Source organism: Littorina saxatilis, linkage group LG8, assembly GCF_037325665.1.
Source record: "Littorina saxatilis isolate snail1 linkage group LG8, US_GU_Lsax_2.0, whole genome shotgun sequence".
Classification (NCBI taxonomy): domain Eukaryota; kingdom Metazoa; phylum Mollusca; class Gastropoda; order Littorinimorpha; family Littorinidae; genus Littorina; species Littorina saxatilis.
In genome coordinates, this window is record NC_090252.1 from 26,523,976 (window position 1) to 26,542,238 (window position 18,263).

At 41.7% G+C, this 18,263-nt stretch overlaps 1 protein-coding gene across 6 annotated transcripts in view; it reads right to left on the bottom strand.

The window, feature by feature from the left end:
* Positions 1-2,904: 2,904 nt before the first annotated feature.
* Positions 2,905-18,263, bottom strand: part of LOC138973165 (G protein pathway suppressor 2-like) — a 61,358-nt gene continuing 45,999 nt past the window's right edge. For all 6 annotated transcript variants that reach the window (XM_070345851.1, XM_070345852.1, XM_070345846.1 and 3 more), the window contains 2 exons: positions 15,481-15,543; positions 2,905-4,490 (listed from right to left, as the gene is read on the bottom strand). In XM_070345851.1, coding sequence (XP_070201952.1) covers positions 4,416-4,490; positions 15,481-15,543 — 138 coding nt within the window. In that variant the 3' untranslated portion in view covers positions 2,905-4,415. The remainder of the gene's footprint in view (positions 4,491-15,480; positions 15,544-18,263) is intronic.

The window sequence follows — 18,263 nt, forward strand, 5'->3', positions numbered from 1 at the left end:
CCGTCCCCAAAACACCCCTTGAGAAAACACTCGCTGTTGCCGGTGTAACACGAGAAAATTACTCCCACGAGATTTTTACTCCGGAGTAAACATTTCGTACGAAAAAGTTACTCCCTTTACGAAAAAAGCACTCCCCCATTGCACGAGAAAATTACTCCCCAAGACAGGTGAGTTCCGAGTAAACATTTCGTTCAAAAATGTTACTCCCCTGACGAATAAATAACGAATAAATTACTTCACCCCAACACGAGCAATTTAACTTCCCATGCCAGGTGTACGAAATTTTTACTCCCTTGTCCCCTGTTAGTCTTGGTGGTGGAAGGGGTGGAGGGAGGGTAGCGCGACATTCGTGTGCGCGAGATCACTTACTGGCATTATCCCTTCGCCCGCATCCCATTTTTTGCGTACGAGATTTTTACTGGAAGTAAAAAAAATGGGGAGTAAAAATTTCGTGGAGGGAGTAATTTTTTCGTGCCTTGGGGAGTTCTTTTCTCATACGAAAAGTGTACTCGGAGTAAGAATTTCGTACGAAATATTTACTCCGGAGTACATTTTTTGTGGAGTAAAAATTTCGTGTTACACCGGGTTTCAGGCAAAGATCTACCATAGGGAACAGAAGACAGTGAGAAAAGATATTGTATGTTCAAAATGCCTGCAGACCAACCACCATGTCTCTGTGTGTGAAAATGATGTGGTGTGCCTTGCTTGCAAGTTGGCGGGGCATAAGCGTGGGGACAGTGTCTGTGCTTTCTCCGGAAACAACACAGTGCAGAACATGACAGGACAAGACAGAGACAAACAGACGAACGCACTGACGAACGCACTGACGGTAGTGGAGGCTCAGTCTTCCATTGACACTAGTGCAGCCACACATGACAGCGCGCTGCACGTGCCAAGCGTTAGCAAAACTGACAAAGACGAACATGGTACAGACAAAACAAAGGGGAAGGGAGGTGGAGGTAAACAGGTGTTGTCAAGATAGAGAAAAGAGCAGAAAACACCAGTCGACAGCTCACCCTATCCATGAGTATGCCACGCGTGGAGCACGGGAGACAGCGATCAACAACACCTAAGCGTCGCCTTTCTGGAGAGAAGGACCGCTCACCCGTGGACAAGTTTCCAAGGCGTGATAAAACAGACAGTGACAACGGAGAAGAACAGGGGGAGGGAGAGGGATGGGTAGAAGGTGAAGGAAAGGTACCTGATGAAAGAGAGAGGTGGGGATAACGGGTTGTCAGTGTCAGGACTTGGATTTCGATTTTGGACTGGATTACGGACGAGCCCTTTGATCACGATATTGGTATCTAGTCTGTATAGACTTGATATGACTACGTTCACTACCAACGTATCATGCCCTAATGGCGAGTAAACTGCGTGTATGTTCGTTGAATTGTAGAGGACTGAGAAACAAATGGAAAAGAACAACGTTGTTTAAATTTTTGAGAGAAAAAAAGTTTGATATTATTTGTTTGCAAGAAACACACATAAGTTGAAAAGATGTAATATTGTGGGAAAAACAATGGGGAGGGGAAGTATTTGCACAAGCTGGAACATGTTACAGTAAGGGTGAGGTCATTTTGACGTCAAAACATTTTGATGGAAAAATTGAATTAGTTCTGGACATAATCTTGCTATGTTTAACCCAGCGTAAACATAGTGCAGTTATGTTTTCTTCGTCAGTGTAGCCGTTGTCACGATGTCATCTTGGCCCCGTGGTCATATTACCCCTTCCATATATACTCAAGACTGAAATGTTGTTTCCTGGTAAAATGAAAGAAGTGAAATTATTTAAGGACAAAAAGCATGTCAGTTTCTTGCATGTGAAGAAAATTGGTAGTGAAATTTAATAGATTTCACCCCAAAAATCGATTTCTTCCAAAACGTGTACCTAGTGGTTATATCCCTTGAATGAGAAGGGCAACATTTTAGGATGAATCCAATTTCTAAGTTAAATAAAAAAAATTGGTTGGACAAATTTGGCCCCATGAATGTAAGGTACCCAAGGTCGCTCATCAGTACTGTCGAAGGGTGTTTTTTTGTTCAGTGTGGAGTTTATACAAGATCAACGCGGCCGAGAATCGTAATATGACCATGGGGCCAAGATGTCATCGTCAAACTGTCAATAGTATACTGCGTAAGGTATATTTGTGCTTGGTCACATGTAGGCAAGACGGTTCATTCAGTGACCTGAATTAGTCGTCGTGAATACTGTGGATTTGTCCTCAACATGTGGTGTTAGTGTTCCTTTAAGTTCAACCAACTTCCGGACATCATCGTCAAGACTGCATGGTGTGTGTATTATGTGTTCGAGGACACTGTGAGTTGCGTTCCCAGTCTTCTTTGATAAGCTATCTGTAATTATTGATCGTGTATATCTTGAATGTTTTGATACTCCCTAAAGTTACATTGTGTAAAAATGTGTGTATGTTCGTGATATAAATGTGAATTGTTTGATAATACACTTATTGTGTTTATTTCTGTTTTTGAAGTGCAATTTCTGTATGTGAGGGAATGAACATGCGCGAGTTAGATGTGAGTCAGATGTGTGTTTGATGCGTTGCATACTGCAGGAATTGTATCCATTACATCAACAAAGATGAATACTGAACTTTTCAATGAAATGAATTCTCTAGTATACAAATGTATTTGCATCCTAATTTGTCTTGGAGGAAGTTGTGTCGCTAATGAGGCTGTCACACACAACGATTTGCCCCATCACACCAGCCAATTTTCAGATAAGATCGACCTGTGATCAGGCTGAGTCACTTGCAATTGATTCTCTCGTAGCTTTGGACAATAGAACTTGCTCTATTCTCTGTGAGTCAATCGCAGGTGAGGACTGTAATATACGCATTGTTGGTCATCCACAGATTCACATACGTATATCAAAGACAAGACCGTTCGCTTTCATGCCGTCTGCCATTTATTACAATCGCCGCACTACATCAATCTCTGACGTCATCCAAGCGTCTTCATATGCGAAACTATCCAATCGTCTTATTAGACTAATCTAATACAAAGTCATGGATACGACAAGGATCAATCAAAATGCGCCGTTGCGGCCTTCATGCCATGACTGGGAAAATTGGTGGACAGCAGCGAGAGCGTCTCTCCGTCTGTTCAAAGCTTTTCGTAAGAACAGTTTTTTTGTACTCAGGTACAAAGCAGATATTTTAGCCATGCACTACAGTCGGGAACCATCAGATGTAACCATCTGCGCAATTACTTTCTTTTGAAGGCCTAACGCATAGTTTTAGAAAGGGTGAAAGAGATGTTTGAACATTAGCAGGACCTGCTTCTCCAAAAATCATCTGCCCTTGCACAGCGCAGTGCATTTGCCGTGTGATGGGTTGCAGCATGCGCGTCAATCGGCGATTGCCTCGTATGGAACAAATCATACGATTGAATTGCAGCCACACTTAAGCTGAGCAAATCATACATGTTAATACATCAGGGCTTGGAAAACACAAATATATGTATTCAGGGGAAGAAAACAAGAATTGCAGCCACACTTAAGCTTAGCAAATCATACATGTTAATACATCAGGGCTTGGAAAACACAAATATATGTATTCAGGGGAAGAAAACAAGACTGGGTAGTGTGACTCCGTAGCTGCACGCTATCCCCAGCGATAGCAGCCTGAATATCCTTGAGGACATTCCCCAAGGACAATTAAGTATTCAAATAATAGCAAACACGTTCCACCATACATTGAAACATAAAAAAAACCCACACATATGCATGCATCAAGAGTACAAAAAATATCAATAGCACAAAAGACAACAGTAAATCTGAATGGCTGTAACAAAGTCTCAAGACATGGTGTAATAAGAATAGTCTGTTTTGAGACCATTCTTTTTGTTTCTCTGATCACCCTCTCTCACTCTCATGACTTAACTAGCTGGTGGAACCCACAGCGTAAAGAGTAGCCTTCCTACCAAACAGAGGGTACATGTATTGTTCTTTGATTTGGAATAAACATTTTCTGGAAATAACTGTCAGGAGTTTCATGCACTGTGGAAGTGCTTTGCGGCCCTGACAGTGAAGCAAACACCGACTCATCACTACCCTGTGAAGTTGTCAATCAAGGCGACTGCAGCTAATTATTCGTTATGTTATGCAATGTCTGCTTGACCTAATAACCTTTTCTGTAAAAACTATGCACATTAGAGCTCCCGATTTATTGCCGCAATGATCACTGACAACATTTGCAATCATGTAAGTTTAGGAAAACAGCGAATCTTGATCTCCGATGAGCATATTTTTTAAACAAAAGGGCAATACACATTGCATGAGACACGTATTATTCTGCCCATCCTTTCCTCTCACATGCAATGGTTTACAAAAAGGCTCCTTGTGCCATCCATGTGGCTGCTTTGCTGCAGTCATGAGAGTGTCAATGCTGTCATTGTCCTCAGTAGTACTGACGGTGCTGCTGACTGGGATAGCTGGACCGCCCACCACTGCCGCCTGGGTTCTGGTAAGCACTCTGAGGAAATTAACAAAACTTCTGTAAAATATTATCCAATACTATTGAATTACTTACTCGACAGAGATAAATCATGAGATGAAACAGTTTCAAATCTACATCTGTGTGATTTAACATGGATAGCAAGTTTGTTGGGTCACAGAAAAAAACCAAGACAAGCCAAAACCCAAATCCCAAGTCAAAAGTCTGAAGTTTAATGTGAACTGTTCCACAAAGAGAAAGTACACCGAATTTACTGCAGTAAACAAAACAAAAATGCATGCAGTCAACTCAATCGATAGTCAACTCAATTGCATCTCAATAGATTTGTTTTAGTTTTATTATTTCACACCTGTGATAATTTTTTGTCTGTTACACCTTGCTCACATGGTGAGCAAATGTTCTTAACATTTGAAATGCCCAAGCACCCTAAATCACCCTACGTCTACGATCATTCATTATATGATCCTTCTATTTTACAACAGACTTGACATATTTCCAAAGCCAAAAAAAGGAGGTTTGACCGAACCAAGTTTCCCATGATCTACGTTTAGTAATGAACATGCAAAGTAGTTCTTTTTTTTCTTTTTGTTTTGACCTCAGTTGCATGCAGGATGCTCCAACCCATATTTTTTGGCTGATTTTTTAAATTTTTTTAATTTAGGCGGGGAGCATCCTTCTTCCTTGGTCTTTTTCTTTGTAACATAATCAACTTTATATTATACATAATATAAACTTTTTTCTAATATTTAACTCTAATTCCAATAAAATACGCAAATCTAACTTCTTTCCATACTTAAATTTTCCAATGGTCATTTTTGTTATCAAAATACAATAATTTATAAAATAAATTCGATCATTTTTTAATTTTTATTCCAATAACCAAATAATATATCTGTTTCACTCAAAATTATATCATAATAAAATTGCTTATAAACAAAATCTTGACATAGTTTCAAAACATTCTTCACCTCTTGACAATGAAACAAGTCGCGTAAGGCGAAAATACAACATTTATTCAAGTAGCTGTCGAACTCACAGAATGAAACTGAACGCAATGCAACGCAGCAAGACCGTATACTCGTAGCATCGTCAGTCCACCGCTCATGGCAAAGGCAGTGAAATTGACAAGAAGAGCGGGGTAGTAGTTGCGCTGAGAAGGATAGCACGCTTTTCTGTACCTCTCTTCGTTTTAACTTTCTGAGCGTGTTTTTAATCCAAACATATCATATCTATATGTTTTTGGAATCAGGAACCGACAAGGAATAAGATAAAAGTGTTTTTAAATTGATTTTGAAAATTTAATTTTTAATTTTTTAATTTTCAGAGCTTGTTTTTAATCCAAATATAACATATTTATATATTTTTGGAATCAGAAAATGATGGAGAATAAGATGAACGTAAATTTGGATCGTTTTATAAAAAAAATTTTTTTAAATAATTTTCAGATTTTTAATGACCAAAGTCATTAATTAATTTTTAAGCCACCAAGCTGAAATGCAATACCGAAGTCCGGGCTTCGTCGGAGATTACTTGACCAAAATTTCAACCAATTTGGTTGAAAAATGAGAGCGTGACAGTGCCGCCTCAACTTTCACGAAAAGCCGGATATGACATCAAAGACATTTATAAAAAAAATGAAAAAAACGTCTGAGGATATCATACCCAGGAACTCTCATGTCAAATTTCATAAAGATCGGTCCAGTAGTTTAGTCTGAATCGCTCTACACACACACACACAGACAGACAGACAGACAGACAGACAGACAGACACACATACACCACGACCCTCGTCTCGATTCCCCCCTCTACGTTAAAACATTTAGTCAAAACTTGACTAAATGTAAAAAGAAGTGCTCAAGTGTATCCAGTTCATTACATACTTCACAATTATTAGTTTGACATAAACCCATCTTGTTTAGCAAAATATTCGTTGGGTAAATTCTGTGTAACATTTTCCATTGAAGCAGACGCAGTCGTTCTTCTTTTGTACAATTAACAGCTTTCTTTCTTTCTTTCTTTATTTGGTGTTTAACGTCGTTTTCAACCACGAAGGTTATATCGCGACGAGGGAAAGGGGGGAGATGGGATAGGGGAAAGGGGGGAGATGGGATAGAGCCACTTGTTAAGTGTTTCTTGTTCACAAAAGCACTAATCAAAAAATTGCTCCAGGGGCTTGCAACGTAGTACAATATATGACCTTACTGGGAGAATGCAAGTTTCCAGTACAAAGGACTAAACATTTCTTACATACTGCTTGACTAAAATCTTTACAAACATCGACTATATTCTATACAAGAACCACTTAACAAGGGTAAAAGGAGAAACAGAATCCGTTAGTCGCCTCATACGACATGCGGGGTGCAGAGAAATAAGGATGTGGAAAAGAAGACTTTTGGTAAGTGAAATAAAGGTGATGGATCCAGTCAGGTAGAAATAAGACAACAAGAAAAGAATTGGAAAACTGCAGGGAATAGTAGGGAGAGTTTTCTTGGAAGGAAATATAGGTGAAAGTACTGGTAAGGCAGAAATAAGACAAAAGAAGAGAAGAAACAGAACCGTTAGTCGCCTCTTACGACATGCTGGGTAGCATCGGGTAAATTCTTTCTAGTCCCAACCAATATGGGACTCCCCCTAACCCGCGGGGGGTAATTAACAGCTAACAGCCAGTGTCTTGATTCCACAACAACATTATGCTTTCTTTGCCAAAAAGGACAGGCGCTCGGAGTTTGTACATCGAAATTAACCAAAACAGTTATTTCCCTTGGTGTAATAATACCAATATTACGTGTCAAACCCTGCAACAAAACATATTGGTATGGCAATGCATTAATCAGTTTTGTTTTAAATGCTGTACATAATGCATTATACTCAAACAGTGGCTGGTTTATGACCAACCTTTTGACAAAATTCTTCAAATAAAATCATGTCACCGATTTCATTCATGACATCCTTTCCATAATAAATATGACATTTAATAAAATCTTTGAAAAAGAAGCATTTATGTTTATATTGTATATTCATGTTGTTCCATATACATTGATTCATCAATGGAACAGGTGTGGCATCATTCTTTTCACACAAAATGTGTTTATTGTCTAGCCAGGTTAACAATACTTGTCTCCAAAAGACCGATCTGCAGTTACCAACGCCAACCAGCTTCTTGGAGGATGAATTCGAGTCAAAACAGGACAAACCATTACCCAAACTTGAAAAAAAACATATCTAGGAATGACAGACCAGTAATCTGTAGAGTTCTGCAGACCAATAACCCACGACATCATAAATGTGTTGTGCATATCCACAACATTTATCATATTTAATCCACCATTATCTTTTACACATAATTGTTCGTTTTACTTTTTCAAACGCCCGTGTATTTGAATATGTTTTCTTCCAAATAAACCTGAACAAAATGGAATTAATGTGATGTAAAACATGATAAGGCACTGCTAGAGACTGCAAAATATAAACGAACTGAGATATAAGAAAGGTTTTAACAATACAAATTTTACCTTGTATACTTAAGTTTATTTTGGACCAATTAAACATTATTTGTTGCATATGTTGAATTTTCTTAGACCAGTTGTCCTCAATTGATGATGCAGGTATATTGCTTGAAAAAACAATTCCAACGATATTTACTTTCCGTTTCCATCTAAGACCAAAATATTGGTCAGTACAAAATTTGTTTGACCCAATCCACATGGCTTCAGTTTTGTTTACATTCAATTCCAAATTGGAAACAGTTTTAAACATGTTTAAAATATTTAATGCTCTTTCTAAATCTCTTTGATCATGTCAAAAAAAAAGAGCAGTTTTAGGACCGTCATTGGTGATACCCCAAAAGGTGACATGGGTAGACGAATACCCTCAACATCTTCATCTGAACGAATCTTAATTGCAAACAATTCAAGTGCTATAATAAACGCCATTGGCGAGAATGCAGGACATCCTTGACGAATGCCGGTTTCCACAGGGAAATGCTCAGAAATCCACCCTGTATAATTAATACAACTTTGACTATTATTCATGATAACAGAAGCCCATTTCTTAAAATTGTCTCCAAAACCAAATTTATCAAAAGCAAACAAAATAAAGTCTTTGGATATGCTATCAAAAGCACATCAAAAATCAACTGCCAATAGAACTCCAGGTTTATCCATTTTATTCATAATATCTATGGTGTCATCAATAAGTCTAATCATTGTGCTAATTTTCCTACCTTTCATAAAACCAACCTGATTTTCATGAATAATATCACCAATTACAGTTGAAAGTTTCCTTGGCAAACATTTTGCGAGGATCTTGTAGTCTGTGTTAGTCAGAGATATGGGTCTCCAATTCCCGAGATCATCTCTGGGTAATTCTTTCCCTTTATGGATTAAGGTCAGGACAGCTTGTTTTTGAGTGGTCGATAACTCGCCATTAACAAAGGATGATATAAAGGAAGCATGGACTACATCCCTAATCTTCAGCCAAAATACTTTATAACAAGAAGGACAAAGCCCATACGACTCACATGCTTGACCTTGACCTTTACATGACCTTTACCTTCAGGGTCAAGGTCAAATAACTAAACCTAGCAATGACATCATACACTAAGAACTGCTTTACACATTTTTCCTACCAAAATACATGTGACCTTTAGGTCATCCAAGGTCATGCAACACAAAGCTGTTAATTCAAGACATAGGAAGTACAATGGTGCTTATTGGCTCTTTCTACCATGAGATATGGTCACTTTTAGTGGTTCACTACCTTATTTTGGTCACATTTCATAAGGGTCAAAGTGACCTTGACCTTGATCATATGTGACCAAATGTGTCTCATGATGAAAGCATAACATGTGCCCCACATAATTTTTAAGTTTGAAACAGTTATCTTCCATAGTTCAGGGTCAAGGTCACTTCAAAATATGTATACAATCCAACTTTGAAGAGCTCCTGTGACCTTGACCTTGAAGCAAGGTAAACCAAACTGGTATCAAAAGATGGGGCTTACTTTGCCCTATATATCATATATAGGTGAGGTATTGAATCTCAAAAACTTCAGAGAAAATGGGAAAAATGTGAAAAATAGCTGTTTTTTAGACAACATTTATGGCCCCTGCGACCTTGACCTTGAAGCAAGGTCAAGATGCTATGTATGTTTTTTGGGGCCTTGTCATCATACACCATCTTGCCAAATTTGGTACTGATAGACTGAATAGTGTCCAAGAAATATCCAACGTTAAAGTTTTCCGGCCGGCCGGCCGGACGGGGGGAACGGACGGACGGACGACTCGGGTGAGTACATAGACTCACTTTTGCTTCGCATGTGAGTCAAAAAACCATCTCGTAGTCCTTTAACATAGCCAAGTCGCGAGCCACGTGAAAGTAGTTCTATATTATAGGTTTATTTCCAACAAGCTGCACGTAACATGGTTAAAAGACCACTGCTCTATGTGAAGTTATCATGAACACGCTCACTGACTGCAATAAAGTACACTGCATTGCACACAATCCAGGTGTTCTTGCCTGTCATGTGAGAGCATTTGGCTGATTGTGCCTGGCAAAGTCCTAACTTTTTCTTGGTGTTGAGGACAGGAGATTCGCAACATGCTACTTCTAAAGTAGTCTTTTCATTATGGCTGTCTGCTCACAAACTGCTCATCAGGGTTATTCTTTAATGCTCTTCACCGAAGGGGGAATCGGAGGTAAAAAAACAAAGCAGCTTCAAGCTTATCCAAATTTGGTTATTTATGTTCCACATGTAACATTTTTTTTACCACACAGGTAAAACAAAAGCTGTTTGGACATCCATCGCAAAGGGTGGCTTTGAACATGACCAGGGTGGGAGCATAAGGCATGTTTTGGTGTGACACAAAATTCTATTTTGTGCAATACGTAATGCCAAGAACTTAATATTTACCACACACATTAACAAGAAAAGCAAATGCTTAAATGACTCGCCTTCGTTACCCCCCCACCCTCATTACCCCATAGAAACTCACTCCCTTTAAGACCCCCAACAAGACAGTTTCAGATATTCTGTTCATAACCTCTGTAAGTTTAAGACCTGATTTTCTCAGGGTTTTGTAGGTCTAAAAAGGAGGATTCTACCACATATGACATAAAACGAAATGTCTACATTTAGTCACAAAGTGCATTTTTACACCAAAATAATATAACTTTGTCCCCCACGGTACTGCGCCAAGAACACGATCACACAAAAAGTATGCAAAAAGTGACATGCCAGTATAACGCAGTAGTGCTTGAGTTTAACAGGATAATCTTATTCTTTTTAACTTTCTGAGCTTGTTTTGGACCCAAAACATAACATATCTATCGTCTCAGCATCAGGAAATTATAACTAACTAGATGAAATCAGTTTTGGATCTAGTACAATCGAAAATTTCCATAATACATTTTTATTTGATTAATATACTAAGCATTGACCCAGTTTAGATGTTAAGAGCCTGAAAAAATACGCTTCTTCCCGTCAAAAACGAGAAGTAACCTCATCAAAAAAGACGCTTAGCTTGGGCTTGTGAGTTACCTCCCATATTATGTGCGTGCGCAACCACCGGTTGCTTAAGACATTTCATTTTTGTTTGTTTGTTTGTTTGTTTAACGCCCAGCCGACCACGAAGGGCCATATCAGGGCGGTGCTGCTTTGACATATAACGTGCGCCACACACAAGACAGAAGTCGCAGCACAGGCTTCAAAGACATTTCATAGAATCTGTAGAAACTATAAAGCGGGGATGGTTGGGAGGGCATTAACTATGTGATTTGGGTAAGTATATTAATCAAATGAAAATTTATCATTGAAATTTTCGATTACATTACATATTCTTACTCCAAATCACATAAACTTAGCCAAAAAATTATTGCAACAGTTTTCGCATGTTAAGACAAGCATTAAAACGCAATTCATTTTAGTTGAACTTTATATGCTCGAAAAGGTAATTATGTCAGCTGTTCATATCATTTGTCCGATTGATTATACTTTGTATAGGCATCCCGTGACAGCCTGTCAAACAAGGTCACCCCTAAAATCGACCTGACAAAAACCATAGCCCCGTATTTTAAAATCTGCAAAAAATCAGAATATGCACAAATCAAACACTTCTGACTACCATTGGAAAGGCCATTCAATTTCCTGTTCAGAACATTTTTTTTTACCTTACTTCTCTAGTCTTTATGTAGCCTTTTGTCAAAGGAGGTAGGTGTCAACCGTTTCAGAGGCAAAAAAAGGCACGTTTTGCGGCCATTTTTGAGGGGGCAATCCACTCAAAGAGCCGTATATGCTCAAGTTCTCAATGATTTGTGTTGCTTTTTGCGAATTTGTATATTATGCGTGTCGTATAGTGTAACTTTTCCGAAAGAACTAAACAAATATTCAGATTAATTCAGGGTTTTAGGTTAAAAAATAGGGACTTTGCATGCTAAGCAAGAAATGGTTGAGGCAACAGGTGCCAAAGTTTGAGGCAGTTCTGAGTGCTGGTTTACATTTGCTGGAGATGGGAACACACATAAAAAATTATCGATCACCGTCAGTGGTACCGAGTACTCTGTGGAGATTTAACAGTTCTGGGCCTGTGCTTACTTGCCTGTGGTTATTTTGACCTAGAGCGCTGTGCTCGGTGTGTTGTGCTTTTGTTACCCGCAGCGAAGGAAGCACAGGCCAAAGTTCAACTAAAATGAATTGCAATTTAAAACTTTTACGGTTTATTTTACCCCTGAGCCATCGTGGACCCGTGTGATCTAGTTTCCTTTTTTCACAATTTAGTCGTCAGTTTGTGATTTCAATGCGACTCGCTGTATCTGCAATAGCAAGTTATTGTGTACTTCTGAATTTAAAAATGCAACAAATGACTGCGAGTCACACAAACTAATCGGCGGCGGTTGGCTTCAAAGAAGCAAGCGTTATGCAGAAAATGCGTCTGCTTGGGGAAACACGACCTTGCATGACCTGCTTCCGAATTGTACCGATCTTGTCTTGATGAACAAAGAAATCTTTTATGATTTAAGAATGTTTGTGTAACAAGCTGACAATTTATTATTTAGATTTTAAAAGTTAGGTCTAGCGCCAAAACGAGGCGTCCGATTTTCTCATTGTAAATCTGGCTGGCCACGCAAAAATAAATTCTTTGAAAAATGCTCGCTCTTTACGGAGGGCACCTTGGATGTTCTCAAGCGGTGGGTCTTTGAACGAAAGGGTGTTTGTACTGTGTGTAAAAGCCTGACAGTGTCTGTGACCAGAAACTGATGGTTTACGTGAAGCTGAGTGTGCCTTTAACTCTTCTAGTGTAAAAATGAGACAAAAATTAAGGAAAATATGGTTAAAATTAAGCGGCCCCATTTCTGTGCCAAGCAGCAAAGAAGGACCCATGACAATAATTTCTAAAACAAAGCAACTTTATGACTATTATTTTGTCAATAACAATCTTTACTCCTCACTACTTCAGTGTGCAATTCATTTTCCCCCCAATATGTTGCCATGCACCCCCTCGGAAGCTGCATTTAGATGCTAAATTGTAGATGCTTTTATTTTGTGGGTTTCAAAGAATATTATAGCAGGTAAAATGCTACCTACGTTGAAGCTTAGCTCTCTTTTCTCCCTTCTTCTTTCTCCCTCGTTCCCATGCACACATATGCATGTACACCCCCCCCCCCACACACACACACAATACATTCACTCTCCCCCTTTTTATACTCCTGTATATTCAGGGGTGTATAAGTTTCACTCTGTCTATTTGTTTTCCCCATTACTTTATTGTGTATGTTACCACTGACTCATCCGGAGGCTGACCTTTGGCATATAGCATGGGGCGGGGATATAGCCCCATATAGCTCAGGGGATATAGCTCAGTTGGTAGCGCGCTGGATTTGTATTCAGTTGGCCGCTGTCAGCGTGAGTTCGATCCCAGGTTCGGCGGAAATTTATTTCAGAGTCAACTTTGTGTGCAGACTCTCTTCGGTGTCCGAACTCCCCCCCGTGTACACTACATTGGGTGTGCACGTTAAAGATCCCACGATTGACAAAAGGGTCTTTCCTGGCAAAATTGCTTAGGCACAGTTAATAATTGTCTACCTATACCCGTGTGACTTGGAATAATAGGCCGTGAAAGGTAAATATGCGCCGAAATGGCTGCAATTACTGGCCGTATAAAATTTCATCTCACACGGCATCACTGCAGAGCGCCTAGAACTGTACCCACGGAATATGCGCGATATAAGCCTCATTGATTGATTGATTGATTGATTTTAAACACAGCAAGTTCTTTTTGTGTCAAAAATTATATTCTTATGTCATCATGCAGAAAAATGCTGACTTTTAACTTGCAGAATGATTTTGCTTTAAATAGAAAGGTGAGAACAGAAAAGCCCATTTTTTTTCAAAGCGCGATTTTTGGCTTTTTTGTTCTTGGGGAGGGGTTTGGGGGGAACGAACCTGCAATGAGCAGACAGACCGCCATCGAATTTTACCACGACTGTGACCAAATCGATAACAGCGCAGCATGGCTAATCCAACTCCTTGTACAAAGGTCAAAGCAGCAGTGCAAAACAAGAGTGATGTCAGTCTCCTGTTAACTTGAGTGCATGTGTACCCAGCAGGAGGGGGGTGATTTGGGTCAGAAGTGGGGTAGGCACTTTTCAGTCTTTACATTCTTGCTTTCAGAGGAGAAAATGCCAACACGAAATTGCACTATGATCTTCTGGGTTTTTTTCCTTGTCCGTAAGACACAACCAACGGAAGCTACAGGCCCTCGTAGTCACCAAGTTAAAATCCTCAGTACTCGGCATCAGGGTGTGTCATGTTAAGCGGTGTGTCATGTTAAGCAAACCAGCCGATGGTTGAGGCCAAAACTTTGATCAGGTGTAGTGGCAAAAGATAGCTGCGGTGTGTAACTGCATTCATTGACAAGATTAGCAAAGCCATACTCTTTTTTATCCTCAGCCTTGACCATTGAGACGAACAGTTCACTCTTCAGTTTTCTTGCTTTGTTCATCATAAACCCCCGACCCCTACAATATTGGTGTCAAAAGTTAGACCGGACCACTTGGCTTTTGTCTCATGGGACAGTGGCCTACAGCTGAGGGGGTGGTGAGAGCGCTAGGGTGAGATGGTGGTGACAGCTGAAAGAGCTCTGGAGATATTGAAAAGGTGTACTCTTCCATGCAGAAAATGTGTACTCTTCCATGCAGAAAAGGTGTACTCTTCCATGCAGAAAAGGTGTACTCTTCCATGCAGATTCGAAGATTTTAATGTGGGGGCTGAGTAAAGGGAGTAAGCCGGGTGAGAGAGGGGCAAGGGGAGAGTGGAAACTGGACAGTCAGGGAAAAGTCACTGCCTGAAGACCTGCAAGCATTCAACAAGGCCAACCAAAAAGAAATTATGACATGCAGCTCTGGTTTTCAATGGATATTCTTGCAAATTCTGCCCAAACATGCTAGCCTCTGTGAGTATGTATGTGGCTGCTTTAATGGGGTGCCTGTGTCTTCAGTGATTTGAGGATTTCTTTATCTCTCTTCTTTTTACACCATTGATTTTAATAAAAAGAAAACACGCCAGTAACCAGGTTAGGTACGTTTATATCTATAATCAATATTTCGGCACGTTACTGCCTTCTTCGGGATGGTAAGAATGGTATGACATTGATTTTAAGTCATTTGACATTGATTTTAAGTCATTTTTACAGAACAGTTTTTGTCCCTTTCAGTTGTAGTACTTTGACGTTATTTTGTTAGTACAAGTAGTGGTTCACAAGTATCATAGACTCACTCAGTCAGTGTGTTTGTGTGTGTGTGTGTGTGTGATGGGGGGGGCCACCTGCAATGTGTGGACAGGTTTGCAATGGCCCAAAGGGTGTCCTTTCATGAGAGGGACTGCTATAGCACCGTTCCAAGGGCAACACCACATGCAAAACTAAATTTCATCTTATAAAATACCCTTGTTGCATTTTAAAAACTTGACATTGAAGTTTATTGCTAAGAGTGTGCAACTCCCTTCTACGACCTACCGTGGTGGCAGAAGGCTGGTAGCTGTTGCTTGCTTGTCCAGGCATCCCTGTCACAATGCTGCCCTGTTGACAGAATAAACTAACTACATTTTTAATGCAAGTTGACACATGCAATCTTACTCGCATTCAACAACTCCATCTCACTCATTTCTGTAAATAATCTATTTAAGCACAAGTCAATGTACATATCTTAATGTGCCTGAATCGAAAATTTTATTGTAAATTTTCATTTAATAAATATACCTACCCGAATCACATGTAGCAGTTGACTCAGTCTAAAGTGCTAGGTCTGAAAAGGCTACCCGTCTAAGGGGAGCAACCCCAACTAAAAAAGTGTAAACGTAGCTATGGTAATGACGACGCACCCAGGGAGTTACCTCCCCTCCTGCGTACTACGTCACTACTGCTACTGACCACGTGACCCCTATCATTCGACTCGAAGAATAAAATCTCCAAATCATAAGCGGGGTAGGTGGGAGGGACTACGATATGTGATTCGGGTAGGTATATTTATTAAATGAAAATTTACAATAAAATTTTCGATTAAATTACATATTCCTACTCCGAATCACATGTAGCAGATTGAAACAACAAGGCGGTGGGCAAGAAAAAGTTCAAACTCACTCTCAAATCCTTGTCAAGAGCTGACCCCCTGCCACCATGGCAGGCAAAGCTCTAGATCCATCCTGGCGAAGAGCCGAGATGTCACGCAGGTAAAAATTCATGAAGACATCCTCGGAACGCCAGTATGCGGTGTGTAGCACCTCCTCCAGTCTTCTTGATCGTAACACGGCCAAGGAGGAAGCCCAAGCTCGCGTCTCGTGAGCCCGAGCTGATTCCAGAGGAAGGACAGGCTGTGTCCCCCCTTCATTGCGGCGGCTCCACTCGTAAGCATGCTTAATGAGCGCCGACACCCACCGGGCCAGAGTCGTCTTAGTAATATCCTTATGTCTCTCCGTATTGAGAGAAATAAACAAAAGCTTTTGAGCTGCGGATCTAAGAGACTGAGCACGGGCAAGGTAGATGTGAAGGGCTCTAACAGGGCAATTTACTAAGTCTGGGTCATTCGGAGCCAGAATAGTGGACAACGGCCTGACATGAACCAAAGGAGAAGCTCGCTCGGGAGCCTGGTTTTTCGCAAGAAACTCAGGTCGAAACCGCAAGGTAACGGACCCATCTGATTCAAAGGAAATGTCGTCCGAATTACCGGAAAGAGCGTGGATCTCACTGCCCCTTCGTGCCGATGCTAGCAGCAAAAGGAAAAGGGACTTGCGTGTAAGATTCGCAAAGCTGGCATCTCTGAGAGGTTCAAAATCCGCTGAACGCAGAAACTCCATGACCAATAAGAGATCCCACTTAGGAACGGGCGTACGAGCCTTGACGTCAGAAAGGGAAGCGCCCTTGATGACTCCAGCGATCACGCCACTAACATCTATAGAGCGACCTATCTGGCGTAGGGTCGCCGAGATGGCCGATCTTCTTACTTTCAACGAGGCAGCGGAAGCTCCCTGAGAGGACATGAAAGCAAGATGGTTCGCCACGTGCATCGTGCGGGGCGCCGTAGCATCCAGCCGATGCTCGTGACACCAGGTAACCCAGGCCCTCCAATGTGACTCATAAACGGACGAGGTAGATGCTCTGTGCGAGCGTCCTACCAGGTCCATGGTCAGATCTGATGCCCCTTTGCGCCTCAGAGAAGACCGCACAACCTCCACGCGTGAAGATTCAGCATCTGAGGCTCTGCGTGGAGGCTGCCGGTGTGAGGCTGTACCAGTTCTCCTCGCGTGAGAGCGAGAGGAATGGGAGGGCCCTGGGCGAGTCTCAGCAGGTCCGGGAACCACGGCTGAGACGGCCAAAGAGGAGCGATCAGCAGGAGGGACGGGCCCTCCTGCTCCGCCTTCCTGAGAACTCGCGTGAGCAACTGGAATGGCGGGAACGCGTAAGCCTCCAGGCCTGACCAGGAAATGTCCATCGCGTTCGTCTCCCACGCCTCGGGATCCGGGAATGGTGAGACGAACACTGGTAGTCTCTTCGAGAACCTGGTGGCAAAAAGGTCCACCTGAGGTTTCTGCACAAGAGACCAGAGACGATCCAGCGCTCCGTGAGTGATGGTCCACTCTGTTTGAAGCACTCTGTCGGAGCGGCTGAGCGCGTCCGCCAGAGTGTTCAAGCTTCCGGGCAGGTACCTGGCCGAAAGCCTGATTTGATGCTCTGAACACCAAATCAGGATCTCGCAGGCCCTGGCCGAAAGCGACGGAGACCGCGACCCTCCCTGCTTGTTGATGTAAGCTGCCACTGTCGTGTTGTCTGTAAACAGACGAACATGCTTGGCCTGAAGGGAGGGCCGGAACTTGTCCAGAGCTAGAGCCACGGCTTCTAGCTCCAGCAAGTTGATGTGCTGCATCCTCTGATCTGCCGACCACAGACCTGACGCAGTCAGCTGGTCTGTGTGAGCCCCCCACCCCACCAAGGACGCGTCCGTGAACAGGTCCAAGTCTGGGGCAGGAAGGGCTATCGGCACGCCCCTGCACACCCACTCCGTGTCCAGCCACGGAAGGGTAGCGGATTGGAACCATCCCCGGAGAGGGATGAGGGCATTCCAATCCACCGTGGGAGAGTCCACGAACGGCTTCAGCGCCAGCTGAAAGGGACGTTTGTGGACCCTCCCCAAGGGGACCAGGAGAGCCATGGACTCCATCTGCCCTAAGATGGAGGCCAAAGTCCGCAGGGAGGCCCTCGGGAGAGGCAAAGTGGAGCGTATGCACGCCTGGAGCTTGTCCACC